The 22586-nt window shown below is 40.0% G+C and overlaps 1 protein-coding gene across 2 annotated transcripts in view; it reads right to left on the bottom strand.

Moving 5' to 3' along the window:
• The window catches only part of ugcg (UDP-glucose ceramide glucosyltransferase), a 34545-nt gene extending 12105 nt beyond the window's left edge, over positions 1–22440 (bottom strand). For both annotated transcript variants that reach the window (XM_020510639.2, XM_020510640.2), the window contains exons 1-2: positions 22195–22440; positions 1367–1508 (exon numbers count right to left, since the gene is read on the bottom strand). In XM_020510639.2, the coding sequence (XP_020366228.1) occupies positions 1367–1508; positions 22195–22292 (240 nt within the window). In that variant the 5' untranslated portion in view covers positions 22293–22440. The remainder of the gene's footprint in view (positions 1–1366; positions 1509–22194) is intronic.
• Positions 22441–22586: the final 146 nt, after the last annotated feature.

The raw sequence follows: 22586 nt of genomic DNA, 5'->3' as shown, positions 1-22586 counted from the left end.
TAATTCAAAGCACAGAGGAAGGAGAGCTAGTGACATTACTCATGAACTTTAAGAAGTCAGTTCAATACAGACCCTGCATAGGTGCTGATCTGGATGATTTTGTAATTTCAATGACTAATTAAACATATGGCAAGTTTTAGAGGGATATGGGTCAAAAGCAGGTAAATGGGACTAGTTCAGTTTAGGAATCCTGGTCAGCATGGATGAATTGGCTGAAGGGCTTGTTTCCGTGCTGTACGACTCTATAGAATTTATCTAGCCAGGTTTCATCGCGAGATGTAACTGGTGCAAAATTACCACAAACGGGATAACAGTGGACTAAAAATTGTTCAAGGCATTCCTTCAAATTAATCATCTGTTAATCAATCAACAGCAAGTCGAGAAAATTGCAGCTGAAAGTTGGGGGTGTATAAGGCAAAGCCGGAGTGTGGGTAAGAAGTCATAGAACAGTACAATTTAAAGGAGCAGGTGTGGAGAGATACAAGGCGATGGGGTGCAAGGAGGTGCTATGGAGTGAGGGCTGGTGGGGTGTCCACAATGGTTTCTAATTTAGAAACCCCATATAAATTGGGCAAAGTTGCGGATAATACCAGAACTAGAAGAGGAATTGAAATTGAAAGAGGCAACTCAGAAATAATAGAATGAATTGGGATAAACCATGTATATAGGCAAATTTGTTGCTAGTCAATGCACAATGATATCTTAATCATAACTAGATGCAATGGTCTACCTGCCCTATCATTACAGAATAGCAGACAAGTTCACAGAATGTTGAACTACCCAGTAAAAATAGAAGCATAGTGGAAAATATGATTAGACTTTCGAATACTTTTAAAAGGTTTACACTAAAAATAATGTGCTCCGTTTTACTCAACAAGGCTCAAAGCAAGAATTCAAGTCAATGCAAATTAAGAGCTAGAAGGCTAGGAGGATCTTGTAGCTATACAGAAAGAAATAATGGGGAATATGGCACTTTCAAAGAAAGCAGAAACAGATCTCATTAATACACACAATGTGGGAAGTAGTCTGCAAAAGGTAATTCTAGAAAGTTATTTTAAGATTTGGCCTGAGGTTTAACCTGGTAAAAGGAAAATACAAAATTTACATTCAGAGGTTTTTGACATGCTGAATTAATGGACATCATAATAAAATTGATAGTGGGTGTCATCTTGGATGCACAATGATAGGCTTAATGGCCTCCTCAAATGCAGTTATCTTGTCAATTGTAAGGACAGAAATAACATTATATAAAAATATCCCATTTGCTCAGTTACCATTATAACCACCTAAACACAATGAGGTCTCCATGATCATTCTCTATCATTTATTAGCTAACAATAGAGCTTTATGAAATGTTAATACGTACTTTATGATAATCAAGCTCAAAGAAAGTTTCCAAGTTGTTTATGAGGTTTGGATCCACTCCTTTCAAGGGTTTAAGCAGAGACACACCAGGAAGCTTGCTATAAGGTTGTTTGTCTGTTGTTTTCTTGTTTAGTCGAAAGCGCCTGAAAGATATAAAGTCATCACAGTTACAATGGTTTTATCCATTAAACATGATTTGCACAGGTGCAGAACTTAATAGGAATGAATCAAAATTGTGGTACATGGTTCAATTCTGGAGATCAGATAAACAGCTCAGGTGAATACTGCTGCCTCTCTAAACAGGTGAATTGTATTGCTAAATGTGTTGGTATAATTGCATACTGTGCAATGTTGTAACATCTATAAGAACACAGTTACAGCTAATAACATTCCTTTGGACAATAAGTAGTCTAGTTGTCCAATTTATTTGGAGAATTGGACCACTTGCACTTATCTTAAAAACATATTCCAAGAGCATTAATATTTATTCTAAACAAACAGTATTTTTTAAGAAACCTTCAATTTTCGTCACAGGATAGAATGGGAAATGAATACCAGTTTGAATTCAGGAGTTAACAGGCTGTATCCTTCACAAAAATTGAATGAAAGTCTTTCAGAAACATGGAACAATATTAAAATGGATAGAATTTTTGAATACATAAAGCAGACTTGTACAGCACACACATAATAAAAGGAAGCCATCTTTTCTGTCAAAAAAATATAGCTAGTCATTCACTATCCACCAGAAGTAAATTAGCCTTTCATGAGTTAAGCTGTACAATATGAATGAATGTATCTTTGTAATTTGGGTATACGCTGCCTCTAATCTTCAGTCACAGCAATTGAGCTAAATATAAAACCGAAATATTTCTGTGATGAAGTCCAAATAAAGAATAATGCCGTTGTTGAATGTTTTCTAACTCTGTTAGTGAAACAAACAGTAGTGGAGGTAGAACACCAACATAACCTGAGCTACCTGTAGTAGACTAGTGGATAACCTTCAAACTTAAGAGTCAGAGTTATACTACATGGAAACAGGCCCTTTGGCCCAACTCGTCCACGCCAGCCAGGTTTCCTAAAGTGAGTTAGTCTCATTTGCCGGTGTTTGGCCCATATCCCTCTAAACTGTGCCTATTAACATACTTGCCAAACGTCTTTTAAACGTTGTAATTGTCCTTACCTCTATCACTTCCTCTGGCAGCTTGTTCCATATATGCACTACTGTGTGTGAAAAAGTTGCCTCTCGGGTCCCTTTTAAATCTTTCCTTCTCATCTTAAACCTATGCCCTCTAATTTTAGACTTCTTTGCCCTGAGGAAAAGACCCTGTCTGTCTATTTACCTTATCCATGCCCCTTGTGATTCTATGAACTTCTGCAAGATCACCCCTCAGCCTCCTATGCTCCAGGCAAAAAAAGTCCCAACCTATCCAGCCTCTCATTATAACAAACCTTCAAATTTAGGCAACATCCTTGTAAATTTTGTACCCTTTCCAATTTAATAACTTCCTTCCTATAGAACGGTGACCAGAATTGTGTGAAGTACTCCAATTGTGGCCTTACCAATATCTTGTACAGCTGTAACATGATGTCCCAACTCCTGTATTCGGTGCTCTGACCAATAAAGACAAGCATGCCAAATGTCTTCCTCACCACCTTGCCTACATGTGGTGCCACGTTCAAGGAATTATGTACCCGCACCCCTTGGTCTCTCTGTTTGACAACACTCCGCAGGTCACTCCCATTAAAGTTTTACCACTTGATTGGTAACTTCCTAAATCTCTGCTCCCAGCAACATTGTGGGCCAAATCATGGCATTTTTAAAAAAATTGCTGCCTGTCTGCCAAGTGTTATGAAGAAACGTAACGTGTGTCAACATGTCTAATGATTAAAAAATATCTTTACTTCAAGTCAGTTAAAGGATTTTTTAAAAAATGAGCCACATTTATTAGTAGATATTTCGACAAAACTCAAATCACCCCAATGACATTTGCCTTTTGTATCAACTGTTTATGCAGTAATACATTTTAAATGCTAATTTACCTCAAATTTATTGCGCAATGATGAAATTGATTCTGGTTTACAAGTTCAAGCAATCTCTATGCTAATACGTACAAGATCCTGAGGAAACTTGACTGTGTGGATGTGGAAAGGATGTTTTCTCTTGCAGAAGAGTCTAGAACTAGGGTCAAAGTTTAAAAAGGGACTGACCATTTAAGACAGAGACGAGCAAATTTTTTTTCCCCTCTCAGAGGGGTGAGTGTCCATGGAATTCCCTTTCTCTAAAGGCAGTGGACATAGAATCTTTAAATATATTGAAGGCATAGACAGAGTTTTGAATATCAAGGGGATGAATAATTATTAAGGGTACGCAGGAATGTACAGTTGATGTTTAAATCAGATCAGTCATTGAGCAGGCTCAAAAGCCTGAGAGGCCTACTCTTGTTCCCATATTTGTAATTCAGAGTTATTTAGAACTTGCCAAATTAAACAGTAACTGGCATGCTGCAATAATAGTTTTTTTACAAATTTTTAAACATGTAGAAATAGAAATATTAAACATATTTACTGGAAGTCAGTTTCGCAAATTGTCACAAAAATCAGTTTCAAGTAAAATCAGGATAGAACTTTTAAGCTTCAATAGCATATTGAAGTAGAAGATGTCTCTCATATTGAAGGTTTATTTTTAGGCAGCTTTAAACATACACAGTTTCTATGAGGCACTTTAATCCATTTATATTTGCGTTGCCAGATCCCATAGCGGGCCTCTGTAGGGGCTCCAAGCAGGGACATGGTGCAGGGAAGCAACACCTAGTGATGCGTAAAACATCAGATGAGTTAACTTTTCAAGTGAACATAAAACGTGGTTGCTTGAGAGAATCCCAATTGCAAAGCTGTCTTTTTACTCTTCCAAAGGCAAAGGATAAAAATGTCTGCACTTCTACACTGTAATTATCTAAAGGCACTCTTACAATCTTCAGAGCAGTTTACATTTAGTTATATCAAAGAATTTGTTCGGTACAATTTAGATTTGAGCAGGAAGGAGACATAGAAGGCATAATTAAAAAGGGTGCCGTCGTTTAGTCTCAAGCAGACACTAAATTCTTAAACTTTCCTCCAACAAAGTAAACATTTAATATAATCTCAAAATGGGACTAATCAGGGTTAGATTTTCAGACTTTCCTTTTAATTTAAATCTTCTATTCTCCAAAATCATGAAATACAATGCGGGATTTTATTTTGGGTGACATTAGGGATCATGTAGCAGTGACCAACTTTTGAACAGGGATTTTCTCAAGTGATACACAAGCCTGCATGCCCAAAGATCCACGAGTGTACTTTGCTAAGCATTTTAACAACTGTTCTTTGTTCTTCAGGAGCATATTGGATAAGGCTAATGAGTCAATGCTTATATTGACAGACATCCCTAGTTCTACTCTATAAAAAGGAAAATTGCTTTCTATAGAACTCATTGAAGAGATAAATGTCAGGTGAGGAAGGGTATGAAAATTCCAAAGCACAGAAAACCAAGTAGTTTTTCCAGAAAAACAAGAACAATTTATATAGTTCCTTTACATTGTAAAACATTTCAAACTACTTCCTTCCAACATCAAAAAACAAGATTTCACATTAAGCCACAAACAGATGCTTGGCATGTAACCAAAAGCTATGCCAAAGCGATTGGTTTTAAGGATGGTCTTAAAAAGGAGGAAAGAGGCAGAGTTTTAGGGAGGGAATTCAAGAGCTCATGGCCTAGACTCAAATGCTATAATTAAATAATACTGATTTAATAATCAAATTCCAGATGCGCAAGAAGCCCAAACCAGAGGTGCACTGACATCTTTGAGGATGGCACGGATGGAGGTGGTTACAGAGATAGAAAAGGGATTAGGCCAAGAAAGACAGGTTTAGAAGAGAGCCATTGCTTAGGTAACATGCAAGGTAAGATAGGGAGCAGGTTGATCAGGAGTTGGTGCAAGGTAGGGCATGAACTGCAAGCTAGGAGAGCAGTGGAATAATCAACTGTAGGACAGTGGTGTTGAGGTAGAAGATCAACCAGATCTGGTTGAACGTTAGGGTAGGCTTCAGGGACTGAATGGCCTATTCCTTCTCATATTTATTTTCTTAACGGCATCATGGAGAGCTTCACTACAGAAGGGATGAAACGTAGGCAATAGGAGTAAGCCTTTCAGCCCTTCAAGCCTGCTCTGCCAATCACTATAATCATGACTGATCAAACTCAATACCCTGTTTCCACTTTCTCCCCATACTCTTTGATCCCTTTAGCCCTAAGAAATATATCTGTCTCCTTCTTGGAAATATTCAATATTTTGGCCTGAGCTGCTTTCTGTTGCAGAGAATTCCACAAGCTTACCACTTCCTGGGTGAAGAAATTTCCCAAGGTCAGTCCTGAATGACCTAGTCCATATCCTTAGACTGCGACCATGCTTCCAGACTGCCCTGACAGTATCACCATCCCAGTCAGTCTGGCAAACTTCCTTTGTACTTCCTCAATAGCCAGAACATCCGTCCTCAGACATGGAGACCAAAACTCCACAACGCCAGGTATGCCCTATACATTTGTACCTGTATTCAAAGCCTCTTACAATGAAGGCCAACGTACTATTTGCCCTTTTCATCGCTTGCTGCACCTTTACACTTACTTTCAGCGACTTCGATATTAAACAACCATACTGAGGTGAAAATATGTGGGCATTGTGATGTTGTGGTTAGAAAGTCTTTTCAGAATCAAATACGATACCAAAACTGCCAAGAGTCTGGTTTGGCCTTAGACATTTGGCAGGAAGAATGGAGTTTGTTGTTGAAATGGAAGGATTGGTTTTGGTTTTCCAAACAAATTTCTACCCATCCAGTACTGGATGTCAGACAAGGATTTAGAAACATGTACAGAGATCAAGAGAGGCAGTGAGGTACACAGTTAGATATCAGCATACATCCAGAATCTGACAATTAGATGAGCGCTGATACAACTAGCCAGACCATGGAGTTGTTGTTTTGCAGTAGAACTGTGTAGTCAGTGTCAAAATGTTTGGGTAGGTCACAAGGGTCAGTTTATCATCAGAGTAAATTGTGATTTTGGTAAGGCTTGTTTTATTACTGACATGGGCCAAAATCAGGTTGGGGTGTTTCAACTATGGATCTCCAAGAAAGATAGATGTGGATTAAAAATGTATCTGCAGCAGAGAAGGAAGTTGCTACGATTTTTTTTTGCGAGGTGGAGAGTCAACAGTTGGTTCTCTGAAAATGGTGGAATTAACGTTGAGGTTGGTTGGTTCGCCGAGCTGTTTTGTTGTTCCGCAGACGTTTCGTTACTGTGCTGGGTAACATCCTCAGTGCAGCATCTAATGAAGTGTCGTGTGTTTTCCCGCCTGGTTTTTAAACTCTGGGGTCCGTTGCGATGGATTGCCTCACTTCCGGGTTTCCTCCGTAGTGGAATGTATATGGGGTCGAGTTCAATGTGTTTATTAATAGCATGCTTCGTGGAGTGCCATGCTTCCAGGAATTCTCGTGCTTGTCTCTGCCTAGCCTGTCCCAGGATCTTGGCGTTGTCCCAGTCGAAGTCGTGGTTCGCCTTGTCCATGTGGATTGAGATGAGAGAGTATTGATTGTGTCTTTTTGTAGCCAGTTGGTGTTCATGTACCCTTGTTGTTAGTTTCCTTCCTGTTTGTCCGATGTAGTGTTTCTCGCAGTCTCTGCAGGGGATCTTGTAGATGACATTGGTCCTGTCCATGGTGGGGAGTGGGTCTTTAGTTCGGGTGAGCACTTGTCGTAGGGTTGATGTGGGTTTGTGTGCTACTCTGATGCCCAGCGGTCGTAGAAGTCTTGTGGCGAGTTCTGACGTGTTCCTGATGTAGGGTAGTGTGATGAGTGGGTCGGGACATGTAGAATCTTTCTGATGTTGTTCCTGTACAGCAAGTGTTCAAGGATAATGGATATCCAAAGAACTGGGTCAGGAGATGCCTACAGGAACAGCATCAGAAAGATTCTACACGCCCCGACACACTCATCACACTACCCTACATCAGGAACTAACAACAAGAGTACATGAACACCAACTGGCTACAAAAAGACACGACCAATACTCACTCATCTCAATCCACATGGACAAGGAGAACCACGACTTCGACTGGGACAACGCCAAGATCCTGGGACAGGCTAGGCAGAGACAAGCACGAAAATTCCTGGAAGCATGGCATTCCACGAAGCATGCTATTAATAAACACATTGAACTCGACCCCATATACATTCCACTACAGAGGAAACCTGGAAGTGAGGCAATCCATCGCAACGGACCCCAGAGATTAAAAACCATGTGGGAAAACACACCGACGCTTCATCAGAGGCTGCACTGAGGATGTTACCCAGCACGGTAACGAAACGTCTGCAGAACAACAAAACAGTTTGGCGAGCCAACCAACCTCAACACCCACAACCCAAGCTACAGATCTACTCCAAAACCTTAATGGCGGAATCAAAGAGGACAGAGAAGTGGCTGAAGATAGAAATGTACGTACTGTTGCAGCAAAGACATCCCTGCTATTGTATTTGAATCTCCTCACTACGAAGGCCAGCATACTATTTGCCTTCTTCAGCTAACATAGGTACCAGGGAAAATTGGGTGCTGTGTTGTTTACGGGGTATAGGGTTGAGCGAGGAGATGGGGATGAAGCAGTAAACTCAGTTGAACAGAATTTTGGTCTTAATGATAAAGAAGTCAATGTGCATCATGTGATAAGAGATGGGGAGAGATACAGAAGAAGATGGCTTGCAGCAGAGAAAAGAAGCCAGCGTTAAAATCTGATGAGTCTGGAATAGTCAGCACTTCTGATAAAGGAGAGCAGACACAGATTGTGCTTTAGCTGACCCAGACATATCTAGCAATAGCTAGCCAGTTGTCCATCATTTCAGCACGTCCCTTGGATTTATGGGAGCAAAGATGGGGGTCACAACAAATATCGGTCTCCCACCACCAGCTCCCCTATGATTCCCATTGACTCCAGTTTTCCTAGGTCTCTTAAATGCTTTTCTCAGTCAAAGGCTGCCTTTATGTCAAAGGCAAGCATTCTCACCTAACTTTTGAAATTCAGCTCTTTTGTCCATTTTTTAAGACCACTGTTGTAATGAGATCAGGAGCTGAATGGCCCAGGTGAAATCAAACTGACTGTCATTGAGCAAGAAATTGTTCAAGAAATGCTGCCTGATAGCACTGTCGACGACCCCTTCTATTATTTTGCTGATGATCGAGAGTGGACTGATAAGGCATTAGTTAGCCAGGTGGGATTTGTCCTGCGTTTTGTGGACAGGATACACCAGAGCAATTTTTCACAGGCAGATGCCAGTGTTGTAGCTGAACTGGAAAAATTTTGCTACAGGTGCATCTAGTTCTGGGGCATGTGTCTTCAGTACTGCTGCCAGGTTGTTATTAGGGCTCCCAGCCTTTACAGTATCCAATACCTTCAGCTCTTTAGTGAGGTGAAGACTGGCATCTGTGATGCTGGGGACCTCAGGAGGAAGCAGAACTAGATCATTCACTTGGTCGTTCTGCCATATGCGCTGATCTTCTGTGCTCCCTCATTATAGGGATGAGTATATCTGTGGAGCCATCTCCTGCATAGATGTTTAAATGTTCACCACCAGTCAGGATTAGATGTGGCAGGATTGCAGCACTTGGATTTGTTCCCTTGGTTATGGGATTGCTTAACCCTGTCTAATGCATACTCCTTCCACTGTTTAGCAAGGAAGTAGTCTTGTATTGTTGCTCCTCTAGATTGAACTCTAATTTTTTAGGTATATTCCTTGTTTCTCCTGGCACTCCTCCTAGCACTCTTCATTGATACAGAACTGATCACCTAGTTTGACTGCACTGATGAAATGGGAACACGCCTGGCCACGAATTATGGACTGTGGTTGAATACAATGATGCTAGTGACGATGGCTTAGTGTGTCATGGATGCCAAGTTTTGAGTTGCTTGGTCTGTCCCACTCAGCACAGTGAAAGGTATCCTCAATGCAAAGACAAGATATTGTCTCTACAAGGACCACCACGCCTCCTAATATAGTCATTGACAAATGTATCTGCAACAAATAGATTAGTGAAGACAAGGTCAAGTAGGCGTCATCCTTTAGTTGGTCTCTTCACCATCTACTGCAGAACCAGTCTAGCAGCCAAGTCTTTTAGGATTTGGCTGGCTCAGTCAGTAGTAGTGCTACCGAGACATCACGAACATTAAGATCTCCAATCCAGGACACAATCTGTGCTCTGGGCACCATCAATCTGTGTTCAAAATGCAGGAGTACTGATTCATCAGCTGAAAGGGGAGCCTGTAAGTGGTAACCAACAGGAGGTTGCTTTTCCTATGCCTGACCTAATACCATGAGTCAATGTGAAGACTCCTCACTGAATACCACTATGTTACCTGATGTATCTATCTTGCCAGTGGGACCGGATGTACTTTATGGTCACAGTGGTATAGAGTCAAAGAATTAAGCAGCATGGAAAGAGACCCTTTGGTCCAACTCACCCATGCTGACCAGATATCCTAAATTAATCTAGTCCCATTTCCAGCATTTGGCCCATATCCCTCTATACCCTTCCTATTCATATACCCATTCAGGTTAACCCAATCATTGACAGTACAACTTAACTTTCTTCAAATGAAAGTTAACAAGAAGACATACATCCTCCATTCCTTATGACCTACTCTCGCTCCTCCTTATATCCCTCCACCCTGCAAACTCAGACAATTATAGCAGTCCAATATTATTTTCCTGACCCCTCTGTTGAAAACAACTGGCACATTGCAAGAATACAGAGAAAGTGCAGAACAGCAGGGGGAGGGTCATACAGATAAATGTAAACGTTAATACCATTAACTTAACAATATTAACAGATTTTAAACAAAGGAAGATGAAGAGCAATGGTAAGGCCCAATAACAAAAAAAAAACACATACTAGTCTTTTTTTCTCTCGCAGACAAATAGGAATTTTACAATAGGTAATGTCTTTTCATTAAATACATGGCCACATGCTCTGAGAATACCCCTCATTGTAAGTACTGAAAAAGCTTTCAAAATATTTAAAGATATGTAGTTCTGTGCAAATATTTTTGCACATTTCATGTAAAATAGAAATAGTGGATTCTGAGGGAGTAAAAAAGTTATTTTATTCACTGTTAGTTCTCTTTTGCTGTTCTAGTATCCAAATTGTTAACACTCTCACACGCACCAATTACAATTCTTTAGCATGAGACTATGTTTGATTATTGAAACTATTAACATGCTTACTGTTTATAATCTCATTAGACAATCTCAGATTTTCCTGATTATTGAATATTTGGTTTTGGGCAACATTCTACCAACTTTGCATGAAACAGTATATCAAAGCAACATAATACAAACAGTCCCATTGCAATATAGATGAATACAAAGTGCCAGACAGATTTTCTACAAATGCTGTAATAAACTTATATACAACTTGTGCAATTGTAATTACCCAATCAAAAATCTGTGAAGGTCATTAAACAATGCACTGAAATGATTTTTTTTCAACAAAACTCTAACGTGAAGTTCCACGCAGGAAACAGACACAAAGCCTGGAATCTAAAAAGTCTCAAAGCTAGACAAACATTTATAACACATCTGATCTTTAACAATTTATGTGCAGTACTTCTACTGAACTCAATTAGGATACAACCTTGTAGCACACGCTCAGATATTCATATTCAGTATCACAATATATGGAGAGGCTGATTATCAAAGGCTATTTGGAGACTAAATCCAAAAGTGAAATAAAACATCATGCCACAGAAGCTCATTTAGCTCTCTAGAGTTAATCAAGACTAAGTCTACAACAGTATTCTCCACATATCCCCCAACCCCCACCAATCCTTCAAGCTTTTCACTACAATTTTCTTGCCTCATTTGGAGTTAGAGTTTGAGTTTGAGTTTGATCTATTATTGTCACATGCACTGAGATACAGTGAAACGTGTTGTTTTGTGTGCTATACAGCAGATCGTACCATACAAAGTGCATCAGGGTAGCAGAACAGAGTGCAGAATACAGTGTTATAGCTGCAGAGGTGCACAGAGAGAGATCAACATTAACATTTAAGATGTCTGTTCAAAAGTCCGGTAACAACAGGGAAGAAGTTGTTCTTCAATCTGTTCGTACATGCATTCAAACTTTTTTATCTTCTGCCTATTGGAAGAGAGTAGAAGAGAGTATAACCAGGATGGGAATGGCCTTTGATTAGTCAGTGGGAACTGCGGATGGAGTCAATGGATGGAAGGCTGAATTGGGCTGTGTTCATGACTCTCTGTAGTTTCATGTAGTTTTGCGAAGAGCAGTTGCCATACCACACTGTTATGCATCCTATAGTGCATCTATAAAAATTTGTAGATAGTATGAACTGCTGATGCTGGAGTGGAGCTTATACAGGGAATAAGATGGAGCTTTGAAATTGCCCAGACCGAATTCCACATCGACTCAATGGTCAAATAAGCTCAACAACACCTCTACTTCCTCAGGAGGCTAAGGTCATTTGGCATGTCCACAAAGACACTCAAATTTTTATAACAAGGTGTGGAGCTGGAGGAACACAGCAGGCCAGGCAGCATCAGAGGAGCAAGGAAGCTGACGTTTTCAGATTTATAAGTGTCTTTGTGGACATGCCAAATGTCCTTAGCCTCCTGAGGAAGTAGAGGTGTTGTTGAGCTTTCTTGCCCATTGAGTCGATGTGGAATTCGGTCTGGGCAATTTCAAAGCTTCATCTTATTCCCTGTATATGCAGTTCCCAGGTTACGAACAGATTCCATTCCCATTGTGAATCAATTCACAAGTTGATTTGCACGCAAGTCGGAATACGATGCAACACAATATAAAGCAGCTCTTCATAAGTACAGGAAATGTTCATTTGTAAGATATTTAAAATTACATCACTGCATGGGATCATGATGTTAAGTATGAGCAATTGGAAGTCAAAAGTTCATAAATCCAGGACTCCCATATGTTCTTCTTAATTCACTCCCCTTGGCCTTAATCACAATCACTGACAAGGCCATCTCAGCATTATTCATATCCCTCATCTGCTCCCAACCTCTTACCTTTTGCACCTATCTAACCACATAGCACAAGCACGTGGGTTCAGCAAGTGGCAAACTGAATATTGTTCATTCCAAGAGAAATGGAACAAAAAGAGTAGGGATGGTTTGTTCCATTTGTACAAGGCAAGGATAAGAACCCCTCATCAGGAATACAGTGCAGTTTTAGTTCCTTATTTAAGGAATGACATAATTGCATTAGCAGTTCTGAAAAATTCAGATGAGTGATTCCTAGGATGAAGGGATTAACCTGTGTGATGAATTTGGGTACACTGAGCCTGTAACCATTGGAGTTTAGAAGAATATGATTTTATGAGAGGACTACAGAACGGATGCGGAGATGATATTTTACACTGAATTCACTTGTTCCAGTCTCCTGCACAATCTAAAAATGGATCTCCTATTTAAGATGGAAACTTTTTTTCTTCAGGGATTGCAAGTTTATGAAACATATTTCAACAGAAAGCAGTGGAGATCAGTCAATGTCATTAAGGCTGAATTAGGCAGATTCTTAACTAACGTGGGTAGGCACGAAAGACCTTACTGAGGTGTGGAGCCAACCTGAGAGGCAGAATTATCTATCTAGTCCCGTTTCTAATTCATATATTAAATATGAAACACTCCCATGCCCACCCAATACACAAAATATTTACAAATGCACTTTCAAACATTCAACTGCCTAGTCTTTAGATTTCTAATTGTCAAAACTATGCAGCCTCATAACTGCAGAGCCAGCCTCATATCACTTGATTTTTGTTTTCCTTATTTTCCAGTAAGGCCTTTATTCTCACCCCTCCTTGTTATTCACTGGTATATCCTAAAGTATATCTCCAAGACCATGATAGTCAATGTGTGCACAACTAGCTCAGAAATAGCTCAGTCATACACTACCATATTTTGTCATTCAAATTCACACTCCACTAACAAAATAATTCCACCACTAAGGACTCATCCTGGAAGGCAAAAAAAAACTTAGCTTCTTTTCTCCACATCAAATGTCTTCCTTGATTAGATCACCTTGGTTCTTGATCTTCCTGGACTTTGTCAGAGGTCATGACCACTAGTTCGGCTACATTTTCCCATGAAACCAAACCATTACCCTCTCCTAAGCCAGGACACCCGTTTTTCTCTATATTCTTTTCCATCTAACCCGCTTCTATAAATGTGACAACAGAAAACAGATTTTTGAAACGTTACCCTTACTTGCAGATTCAAATATGACAACATGGATTTATTTGGTGCCTTTGACAGAAGAACATGAAAACAGAAGAAATGGGTATGTAAGTTGGTCATTTGGCAATTCAAGCTGCCTCAGCCATTCAATAAGATCATGGCAAAACTTCTATCTCTACTCCACTTATTATTTACAATAAAGTCAGAAGATGGAATGGACTTTGGAGTATCGCTGTTATTTTACAGGTTGTATTATGGAGTGTTGAGTCACGACTTTGCAGAAATGTGTGCCGGCTACATGGCATCAACAATAGAGGTAAAGTGACCCCAGAGACAGGAGCCTCTTCTATCAGCCATTTTCCATTTGTATAATTGCATTAATGATTTGAAATTACCTTCTGCTGAATGATTAGATGATGAGGGGAAGATTTTATTGCCTCATAGGAACAGGAGGATTTCATCAGACCCTCATCTGCTCCACTATTCAGTTAGCATTTTGGCTGATCTCTAGCACTTGCATCCACGTTTTCTCTTTGACCATTGATACCATTATACACAAAACTCTTATCTTCAAAAAAAAAGCTTTGGAGGCTGGGTTTTAACTGTGCTGAGAGAGAGTTACAGATTTCCATATCCCTTAGAAGAAATGCTTCCTGACTTTCTTCAATGGCTTGGTTATAATTTTATGTTACTGCCCCCTTCTCTTCTGGACTCTCTCTCTTTCTTTCTGTCTCTATTTTTTTTCTTTTCTTTCTCTCTCTCTCCTTCCTGTTGGTCTTTCTTTTCTCGTGATCTTTCCTTTTTGCTCTTTTTTCCTCTTTCTCCCCCCATGTCATGAAATTATTTCTCTCACTTTACAACTTCAGTCAGCCCGATCAAATTATCCTTTCACCTTCTAAAGAAACAAGCCAGATAATGTGCCCTATCCTCAAATTTTAGACCTTTTCAACCTTTTCATCATTCTAGTGAATCTGGTATCTGTAGAAGGAACTCCCTTCTGTCCACTGCAGCCCAGATCTGGCCCACATGCTCACCCAGGGATTTGTTCCAGAAACGCAGTGTGGTTTCTGACTATTCCAAACCACTGCAGACTTGGTCTTCGTGGCTAGGCAGATCCAGGAAAAAATGTCAAGAGCAAAATCTAGAATTGTTGCTCCCCTTCACTGACTTGACCAAAGTATTTGATTCTCCAAATCATGAAGCTCTATGGATCATCCTCCACTGCTTGATGTCCACTGAAGTTGTCACAATCCTGAGACTATAGTGTAACAATACATCTGCCATTGCAGAGGATCTGAAACTGAGACCTTTTACATCCACACTAGGATCAAACCACATTGTGTGACCACCCCCACCTTGATCATCATCTCCCGGAGCATCCTTATCCACTTCATCCGGGATGACCTACCACCTGGTGTCAGCATCTGGTATTAATTTTGGTTGCTACCGGGTGAAAACAAAGCTCACACTTTGGGTATTCACAGCCTTGAGTGTGCAGATGACTACTGCATGATGGTCACTCTGCACAGGACAGGACAAAGATTTTCCATCAATCTTTCCGGGGCTAGTTAAGCATATCCCGTATCATCGATATTGATGGGCTGGCTCTGGAGTACATGCAACATTTCATCTCCTGAGGAGCTACCACCAATGAAAAGATTCAGCACAGAGTCAACAGTACTAGCACTGCTTTTGATGACAGAACCCTGCGGAAGTCAAAAAAGATCCTGGTCCATAAGGTTGTCGTGTTGATAAACTTCCTGTACTGTAGTGAAATCTGGACTGTCCACCAATGTCATATTAAGATCCTAGAGAGCTTTCACCAGGGATACCTACACCAAATGCTAGCAATCAAATGGGAGGTCACACTGGACCAATGTGGGTGTCTTGCATGAAACTGTTTACCAGTATCAAAGCCCTGCTCCTGAAGACCCAACCCCAATGGATGGCAACTGGTATCCAGATGCCCAGAAACAACTTCTCCGTCCTCTTCATTGGTCTTGCTTTCAGCATTAAGGCCTTTGATAAAGCTCCGCATAATAGACTAATTAGTAAAGGTAGATAACATGGGATTCAGTGTGAGCTTGTCAGTTGGATACAAAATTGGCTTATGGTGGAAGACAGGGTGGTGGTGGAAAGTTGTTTTTTTGGATTGGAGGCCTGTGGTCAGTGGTGTTTCACAGACATCAGTACTAGGTGCCCTGATTTTCCTTTTTTATATAAGTGATTTGGATGAGAATATATGAGGGATAATTAGTAAGTTTGTGAATGACACCAAAACTGGTGGTATAGGAGACAGTGAAGAAGGTTATTTAAGATTACAAAGAGGTCTTGATCAATTGGGTCAATTGATTGAGGAGTGGAAAATGGAGTTTAATTTGGATAAATGCAAGGTAGTGCATTTTGGTTAAACAAACAAGGACAGGACTTCTAAAATTGATGGTAGGGCCCTGGGTAGTGTTGTAAAACAGAGAGATCTAGGGATTCAGATGCATAATTCTTTGAAATTTGCATCACAGGTACATAAGGTGGTTAAGAAGACATTTAGCAAGCTTGCCTTCATTGCTCAGACCTTTTAGTATAGGAGTTGGAATGTCACATTGAGGTTGTACAGGACATTGGTGAGACCTCTTCTAGAGTACAGCGTGCCGTTCTGGTCACAGTATTACAGGAAGGATATTATTAATCGAGGGGGTTCGGAAAAGATTTACCAGGATGTTGCCTGGAATGGACGGTTTGAGTTATAAAAATAAGCTAGATAAGCTAGGACTTTTCCCACTGGAGATTAAGAGGTTGAGGGGTGGTGTTATAGAGGTTTATAAAATCAAAAGGGACATAGATAAGGTGATTAGCAAAGATCTTTTCCCTAAGGCAGGAGAGCTTAAAACTAAGGGGTATATTTTTAAGTCGAGAGGAGAGAGATTTAAAAAGAACATGAGGGGAATCTTCTTTTAGTCTGGTTCAGTGTGTGGAATGAACTGGCTGAGGAAGTGGTAGATGCAGGTACAGTTACAACGTTTAAAAGACATTTGGATAAGTACATGAAAAGGAAAGATTTGGAGGGACATGGGCCAAATGCCGGCAAGTTTCAGTTGGGAACATGGTCAGCGTAGTTGAACCGAAGAGTCAGTTTCCATGCTGTATGGCTCTGTGACTCCACCTTTCTGCACCAGCTACATACTCCTTAAATCCCTTAATATTCTAAAATATATGTCTAGAGTGCACTCAACAACTGAACATCCACCGCTCTCAGCCTCTCAGTCTACCCTATAAAGCTCCATAAGAATTTTACACATTTCATAGAGATAATTTCTCATTCTTCTGACCTTTAGAAGAAATAAAGGCCAGTGCTCTCACTTACCCCTCAGTAGGACCAGGCCCTCTTAATACACTAAAATTCTGTTGCACTCCCTGTACATCCTTCCCTCCTGCTACTCCACTGGTTACAAATTCAAAAATATCTAACAGCTGTATCAAACACATTTTGCTTTTCATATCTACTAACATAGGAACAAGGTATCACAACCACATTAAATCAAACAAAATTTGATGCCAATTTATAATAAAAATTAGGATGCACAAAACAGGTGGATATTAAGACCATCTTAATAGAAGTAAAGACAGGTGAAAAGTTTTGGTGAAAGATTTTCAGAGCTAAGGACATGCCAGCTGATTGCAAAGTCTTCAAGGGTGGAGTGATTAAAATCAAGGACACTATTAGGGGAATTTCCATGATATTGCACATGGCAAGTTAGAAAAGGACAGGACTGTAACATGGACAGCAAGCACTGATAGCCAATATTCAATGAAGTGCAGTTGTCTTTCCATTCCATTGTAAAGGGGTGGCTATGCTTTTCAGCTTTGACTGCAGCCCACAAATGCAAAAGCAGTCTGAAATCACAAACTGAGAGGCAGACAACCAGAAACCAGAACCATCTAGACTTCTTTGATAGGGGTGAAACAGTTTTACATGTAGGGCCTGGATTAGAATTGCTCCAGGGTAGGGAAAAACTCAGAACCATCATGATCATGTCCTGATTTTTATGAATAGCATTGCTCTAAACTCGATATTTTGTTTTTGATTGGTCTATTCCCGGTTAGCCACTTCCGGTTGGTCTCCAAATATTTGTAAATGTCAAAGTAACAAAGAGCAATTTCACTTAATTATGAATCTTATGTTTTTAAAAGCAGTCAACATAAAAGTATCAAATGGAAGGAATATTAATTGGGGAGAAAGGAGACAGCTTTTAAGTAAGAAATGTAAAGAAAAAGCAATGTGCTACAAATAAACACACAATATGGAAACCTAGGTAATTGCAGGCACACGATGCAGAAGGCATATCACATACTTTCAGGACCATAGGCGGCTCTTAGAGTTTAACCTGAGAGTCACCATGACTCGTGAGCAGCGAGATGAGAATGTAGGGACTTAATGATGACTTCAGCCAGTGCAGAAATTGAAACCACACTGTTGGTGTGGGCCAACCATCCATAAGTATACTTCTTGAAAAGCATCTAATCCCAGAGGAAAACCATTAGAAATTACACTGTACAAACGAAAAACTGCGAACAAGGCGGAATACAATGACACTGAATGCTTCAAGATTGCTACTACCATAGAATTAAATTGTCATGAGTCATAGATGAGCAACACTTGGTTGAAGTGAGCAAAACTATACATGGAATAAAGCTCAATTTACTGTTTCCAGATAGTTCTTTGGTTGAACTATTTTACTTCCACTCTCTTCAGTTGTATTACGAGATATTCAGATCCAATGGCATGAATATTTACCTCTTATTAAAATAAACACAATTTAAACAGCATTGTTTATGGTCTTTGAAGTGTGGAACACAACCTGACAGATGATCACTACAAAAGCATATTTCATGAAAGATTGCATACGGTTAAGTCAAGAACCATTAGGATTTGGAACTTGCTTTTTGTGTATATTTCGAATGATCAGTGTTTTTCAAATGAAAAACTGTTTTGAAAAAGAATCAAATCTTGTAATTTAAATTTACTTGTAAAAACAAGTCTGTGCTGTTGGAACTGAACACAAAATTTAGCCTTCAAGGGATTTAAACCTCCACCTGCCCTCAATTAAAATTTGTGCCTGTTCTCAGGAGGGCAATGGAGCAATTTTACCTCAGGGGAGAGGAAGCATACACCCTGCAATGACAACTGCATGGATTATGCCCAGATGATAAGCAAAAATAGCAATTTTATTCAAGTGAGGCTATTTAGTTGCAGAAATCAAAATAATATGGTGTATTAGTTATGACTTTAACGAAAATCTTTTACAGTCAATATAAAAAAAATTAGTCACTCCAGTTCTCACAAAACACAGCGGAAGTGAATCCCTGGGTTGCTCGTAAAAAAGGAAAACCCAATTCCTTTTTCCTACATTAACAATTTTACATCATATGACAAGTCACATGGAAGATCCAAAAGTATGAATGGATCTGCAGACGTTTGGCTGAAATCTTATCCCTCATTACCTTGGACAGTATAATTTACGAGATTAGAAACAAAAAAAACATTGAAGATACTGGAATCCAAGGTAGACAAACAGGAGGCTGGAAGAACACAGCAAGCCAGGCAGCATCTGGAAAAAAGGAGAAGTCAATGTTTTGGGTCCTGAAGGGTAATAGCCGAAACTTCTCCTTTCCTCCAGATGCTGCCTGGCTTCCTGTGTTTTTCCAGCCTCCTGTTTGCCCACCTAATTTATGAGATATTGCAAATGAAGCCAAGGACTTGAGGGGAGTAACTTTTAGCCGCAGAAACCTTGGAGACTTTCTGTAAGTCAGGTCACAGTTTCTAAAACAGGAACCTTCAATAAGTGCAATGTCCGTTTTTTAAAATCCAAAAATGTAGTTTTGAGGGACATTTGAAAGAGAATGGGGGCGGGGAAATTTGCTACCCTGATATGGCACATTAAACTATGTATTTGGTCACACAGGCTGCAAAATGCCTCAATGCAACTTTATAAAACATTTAACTTTAGTTTAAAAAGGTTAAATACTTATAGCAAATTCCCTTCAAATTAGTGATTTAGTGCACTATAGCCACAGTTATGTGGACTAACAAATGATTAAGGATCAGCTGAATTCACAGACTAGTACAAAGTTGCAATTGACAAAGTTTACACAGGAACATATAAAAGGAATAGATAGATGTGCCACCGCAAAGCCACAGTGACAAAAGGCCACTGACCGAGAACTTTCAGCCATTAGGCATCAAGGGACAAATAATGCATGGAGAATCCTTCAGGCTGCATGTTTGGCATTGAATGAATATAATAAGTGTAACATGTATTGCAACTGTACTGAGATACCCAACAGTGCAACATACTCAATGGAGAAAACTGGAATAACATTGCACTTCTGTAATGTCTAATTTGAATTGTGCTTTTAGCTACTTTGTGAGCAAAGTATATTTTGAAAAAAAAAATGAGGTGCTGAAAAAGCCTATTTGATAACAGAAAAGAGTTAACAAATCTCATTTGACCAAAATTTACAGCATCAGTTGGCGTGTGGTGCAGTGCACTTCAATAAAACAAATTCCATGAACAAGATATAACATTAGCAGTACTTTCACAATATTAACACATTTACACACAGACTATGACACTCAAAAGCCACCACTGCAATTCTACCAGCGTTCTTCTATTAGTGAAGCTCAAACTTCAGTGACAGCTCTGCAAGAAAGCAGAGGCCATGCACAACCTTCGGGGGCAGGCTACTAGATTAAGAGTTGGCTTGAGATAGCCCTACCAGTGAAGAATAAATAGTAACTGTAGTTTTTCTTTCCCTAAGGGAACCATAGGGAAGTAAAATGACCAGAAGGGTTAAAGGGATTGTCGTGACATTTTAACTGCTACATATTTTGTTTTGTACTTGGTTGTCCTAAATATCACCTGTAATGTAAATGGGGCAAATTCCAGAATATCAAGCAGCTGAATGCATTGTAGGACACTGGGAAGTAGGCATGAAATCGGCAATGAGGTGAAAGGGCATGTCCTCTTGAGTTTCCAAACATACCCCTTTCCAGTGAAATTCCTTCCGTTAATGGGCAGCAACTCCTTTTTGCAGTGCCAACCCCATGAGCACTCATTTACCACACCTGCATATTAAAAAATCAAATTATTCAATTGTGGTGCATCGCTGCTGAGCTCAATATCCAAAAACTTACTTTCAATACAGTTTATTTGATAACAAAATCAGAAGCTGAAACACTATGCAATTTTCCTCGAGTTAAAGAAGAGGCACTCAGTTCCATAATGCCATTCTGATTAAGATCAGGTCCTTCATCACAGATTGGGATTTGAACACAAATGTCCTGAGCATCTATACTGCACACCAAGAAAATTGCTGCCCAAAATTATTTTGCTTTCTCATTTTCCTACAGAATAGGACTTCAGTGGTGATTTAAAGCACTTTTTTTTTTAAAAAAAGGGCATGTTTACAGACTAATTGTTTCACCTCCGCTAAAGATCCATTTTTCATCGACAGACTGGGAGAGTTTAAAAAATACATTTCACATTGATAAGCTCAGTGCCAGACATGACCTTTCCTGAATTGTATCCTTTTGGGCCACATGAACAAACCATCCTCCATCAATACTTGTTAAAACGATGCTATTTTATCTTTTGTCAATTACTTACAAACAAGAAAAAGATCAATGCTGTTTCCTAAAAGGCGCAGACGATGATGGAAAGAAACAAAGGTAAAACTGCTTTATGATGGAGTTGGGGTGGGGGAGGGAGAAGAGTTTGCATCATTTCCATCATAATATTACTATACGCAAAGACGTATTTTAATACAGTTTATGACACCGGGCTGCATCTCTTTTAGGCTAAAAGGGTTTCGCACACTATCATCTGGACTATGCTTTTATTATTAAGAGGTTTCATTCAAGTTCAGTTTAACCCGTACTGATTACACTTTTTAAATATTCTGATTGATTTTCAGAAACGTTTAAACCTAGATGATACATTTCGACTGCCCTATTTCGAAAAAAAAAATGAAGTGTAATTGAGAAGAGAACGTGAAAACATACACACTTGTCTATTTCAAGCATCGATGTGTTCAAATAATTAAGTGATAAGATTTCAAAAGATTTTTTAAGCAAAATAGAACAGAAGGAAATGGGCTTTTTTGTTACGATAAACAACCAAGGACAATCGAGGACTCGCTTCATCTCAAAGGGAGAGATCGGCATTAAGGGAAACAAATAGTATATAATTAAACAGAATCCCTTCCCACCCAAGGGGGTAGGAGTGGGGGACATATTAAAATAAATACAAGGTCCAAAGTAACCCTGATGCGCACTAGGCCCCGATTCAGTCAGACACCGAAAATAAAGTTAAAATGTTTCATTATAAAAGCTGAGCGGCCGAGGCCGGCAGGCCGGACTCGCGCTGAATCCTCAACAGTTAAACTAACTCTAACCTATCGGCAAATGGTGAGAGATAGGGATAAATGACCCCCGTCCTCCCCACAAACAAAAACTCCCACCCCAATTCGCCCTCCTCTTACCCGTAGACGATGGACATGAAGTGCATCAACCACAGGATGACAAACAGGATCAGGCCGAAAACGGAGAGACCCTGCAGAGCGAGTTCCAGCACCGCCATTCCACTGTACCCCGCCGGCCAACCTCTCTCTCTCTCTCTCTCTCTCTCTCCCGGGACGGTGACTCACTCTGAACAGTTTCCCTCCCCGGTCACACTCCCTCTCCCTCTCTCAGTCCCAGTACGGCTCTGACTCAGTTGCAGGATCCGCCTCTTCGGTCCGGTCAGCCCCTCCCCCAAAAGGCCGGGGTCCAGACTCCGCCCCCTCTCCCCGAGACCCGGCCGCGCCCCCACCCCCAGCCGGAAACAACAGGAAGGAGCCCTCTTAGACGCCAGTTCCTGAGGGACTTGCTTACA

This window comes from Rhincodon typus, chromosome 3, assembly GCF_021869965.1.
Source record: "Rhincodon typus isolate 14 chromosome 3, sRhiTyp1.1, whole genome shotgun sequence".
NCBI classification, from domain to species: Eukaryota; Metazoa; Chordata; class Chondrichthyes; order Orectolobiformes; family Rhincodontidae; genus Rhincodon; species Rhincodon typus.
Note: the sequence above shows the minus strand (reverse complement) of the source record. Positions and strands in the feature narration are given on the sequence as shown.